The sequence below is a fragment of the Alosa pseudoharengus genome, unplaced genomic scaffold, assembly GCF_046254945.1.
Source record: "Alosa pseudoharengus isolate Yale_2024_CS ecotype anadromous, Long Island Sound unplaced genomic scaffold, YU_APseudo_1.1 YU_APseudo_1.1_scf_2, whole genome shotgun sequence".
NCBI classification, from domain to species: Eukaryota; Metazoa; Chordata; class Actinopteri; order Clupeiformes; family Clupeidae; genus Alosa; species Alosa pseudoharengus.
The window spans coordinates 59397190-59400598 of NW_027468663.1; the positions used below are offsets into that span (position 1 = coordinate 59397190).

At 43.3% G+C, this 3409-nt stretch overlaps 1 protein-coding gene across 1 annotated transcript in view; it reads left to right on the plus strand.

The window, feature by feature from the left end:
- Positions 1-2314, plus strand: part of plk4 (polo-like kinase 4 (Drosophila)) — a 25437-nt gene extending 23123 nt beyond the window's left edge. Inside the window, exon 17 of the mRNA XM_076295692.1 lies at positions 1653-2314. Coding sequence (XP_076151807.1) covers positions 1653-1752 — 100 coding nt within the window. The 3' untranslated portion in view covers positions 1753-2314. The remainder of the gene's footprint in view (positions 1-1652) is intronic.
- Positions 2315-3409: the final 1095 nt, after the last annotated feature.

Below are 3409 nucleotides of genomic sequence, written 5' to 3' on the forward strand. Positions count from 1 at the left end.
ACGTTCGAACACGCTTGTTTTTTATCAGCACATTACAGGTTGTCTATTAGTGCATGAGGATAACGTTAGGCAAACGCGAGGATCACATTAGGCAAACACGAGGATAACGTTAGGCAAACACGAGGATAACGTTAGGCAAACATGAGGATAACGTTAGGCAAACGCGAGGATCACATTAGGCAAACACGAGGATAACGTTAGGCAAACACGAGGATAACGTTAGGCAAACACGAGGATAACATTAGGCAAACGCGACGTGAGGATCACATTAGGCAAACGTGGGGATAACAGATTGTTTGCTCCTCCAGTCCTAATGGATTATGAAACATATTTTCCAAGACTCAGAGAAGAAGCCTCTCGGCTAGCCTACATTTAAAGTTGTAAACTTAGAAAACTCGTGGGGAAACTAAACAGCGGGGCTATCTTATATATTAGATATCCAGCTATGAACCAGTGGTTTCAACCAGCGCTGCTTTGGCAACTGAAGCAGAGAACCAATAAAAGATAATTAATGAAAAGATGTAGGAGAGGAGAAAGAGAAAAAAGATTTCCACACACCGAAATTTCGTGTCGCTCTCATTGACGTTGAATGGAGACGAAATTCTCCCTAGTTGGGCGAAATGAGAGCGAATCGCCGAGGCAGGCGAAACAAAGTTGGCGAAAGTTTAACTTTATTTAAATGAGGACCATTCGAGAACCAATCAGGTCCGCGTGTTTGTGTTTGGATGCGGGAGTTACAAAAAAGTCTGACCAAGATGGCGGAGACTTCCTGAGCTGTAACACGAAAATTTGTATGTGATTAAAATGTTTCTACACGAACATTGGCACTTGTATCAACACGAATTGCGGTTTATATGCCACACAAACTTAGTCAGAGCACATACACCACTAAATAGACCTCTATATATGTTAGTTTAAGCACTCGATCTTTTTAGGTAGCTGACAGGCGAACTGCTAGTATGTTCGGACATTGGATTGCATTGTAAACCTAGCTAGACAGCTAGGCTACATGCTGCAACACAGTTATGAAATATATTATGTCTTATTGACCTTGTTGTTTCTATGAACATGAATTGTTGTTTATAGGCAACATGACTTAGTCGAGGCATAGAGACCCCAGGATATCTTCATTAAGTACTTAAACATTTGAATTAGCTGATTAGCCTAATTAGCTCGCTTGCCACCACTGGCTAGACACTGCAGTTAAAAGGTTTGCGGTTTGGCCGTTACGCCCCCGAAATTTCGCTGGCCGAAAATCGCTTGCCCCCATAGCTTGCGTTATAGCTAATTTCGAAGCACTGGCAGCCAGGGCTGGGCTCCGGCTTGGCCATTTTTGTCGGGTTTTATGCTTCGGGGTGACCCTAAGGAAAACGATTTTGGGACTAAAAATGGCAGAATTTCCCCTTTATATGAAAATGGGTTTCAGGTACCAGGAGAATGAGAAGCTGCCGTGTGTGTGCCTAACCTGTGTGTGTGTGTGTGTGTTTTTCAGGTACCAGGAGAATGAGAAGCTGCCGTGTGTGTGCCTAACCCGTGTGTGTGTGTGTGTGTGTGTGTGTGTTTCAGGTACCAGGAGAATGAGAAGCTGCCGTGTGTGTGCCTAACCCGTGTGTGTGTGTGTGTGTGTGTGTGTGTGTGTGTGTGTGTTTCAGGTATCAGGAGAATGAGAAGCTGCCGGAGGTGGTGAAGGAGAAGCTTCAGTGTCTCTCATCCATCCTGGGCCTCCTTGCTGGCCCTGCGGCCCGACGCTAGAGACCATCCCATCATCTCATCTCCATGGCAACGCTGCGGCCCGACGCTAGAGACCATCCCATCATCTCATCTCCATGGCAACGCTGCTTCTCCGCCCTGGCCTCTGTCTGGCTGAGCGGCACTGGCGTTGGGGTTGGGGTGGCGTTGGTGTATTCGGGACGGGTTCGACGTCACCCTCAGCTGGCTGTGCGCTGGTGGTCCTGCTCCATAACCCCGCCCTCATTGGATAAGCCCCGCCCCTCTCAGCACTTCCACTTCCTGGTGTCCTGGACTTCTCTATGAAATGTTTGTGTCCCTGTAAATATTTTAAAACACTTGTACAGAAATGGTTGAGATTATGAAAAGAGTATCTATATTTTTAAGCCTTCGTGTTGTACAGTCATCCTCTCCTGTCGTATAATGTGGGATTGTTTATATGTGTTGTACAGCCCTCCTGTCCTGTATAATGTATAATGTGGGATTGTTTAGTGGTGTGTGTAGCCAGCAGGGTTGGAATGCAGAGACGGAAGGCTGGATGGGTGACCTGCATTAAAGCTCTGCTTCTTGCATCATTCAAGCTGTTCTTGCTTATATGCGTGTGTGTGTGTGTGTGTGTGTGTGTGTGTATGTGTACATGAAATGGGTGGTGTTGTATTACTGTGAATGGAGATATATTATGTTTTTAGACGGATCATGGTTCTGCTTAATCAACACTGGCTCCTTACATAATGAACATGTGTGTATGGCCAATAACATATTTACATAATGAGCGTGTGTGTGTGTGTGTATGGCCAATAATGAACGTGTGTGTGTGTGTATGGCCAATAATGAACATGTGTGTGTGGCCAATAATGAGCGTGTGTGTGTGTGGCCAATAATGAACGTGTGTGTGTGGCCAATAATATAATATTTACAGTCGCCTTGGATAAAAGAATACATCAGTAATGCATCATGCTAAATATAGATCACATCAGTAATGCATCATGCTAAATAAACATCACATCAGTAATGTATCATGCTAAATAAAGATCACATCAGTAATGCATCATGCTAAACTAGAAAAGCATTTCCTGAAGGAAATACAGTGCATGAAAATGCAAAAATATGAGGTAAAATATCACATAAAATATCACATGTGACTTAGCTATTCATATTTAGCAGTTATGCTAACAATGTTAACTATGTTAACATGCTAAGCTAACCTAGCTTATCATTTTTAGTAGTTATGCTAACTAGCCTGCTAACCATGTGACTTAGCTAACCTAGCAAATAATTTTTAGTAGTTATGCTAACCAGGGTGATATTCCATCAACCTCGCTAATGAAGGCAGCGCTTAACAGAAATAGCCTGGCTTGAACTAGCGTAGACTTTCACTTGGGGCTGAAGCCGTTCCATTAACTCAAGTTAGCGGCATCTTGGCCTCGTTTATTCAAGCGAGGTTTAGTTCAGCTTCATCTCTGCTCGTGCACGAGGTAGAAAAGTAGACCAAAACAGTAGATTGACGAAAAGACGATATATGTCGTAAAATTAAGACAATACTAGATGATTTCTGTTCGATAGGCAAGCGCCATCTACAGGATTTTCACCGAAAGTCATCAAATTTAACATCGAGAGAAAAAAATAGATTGCCTACAGAAATTGGAGAATAATGAAAGCATACATTTAAAACAACAATGCT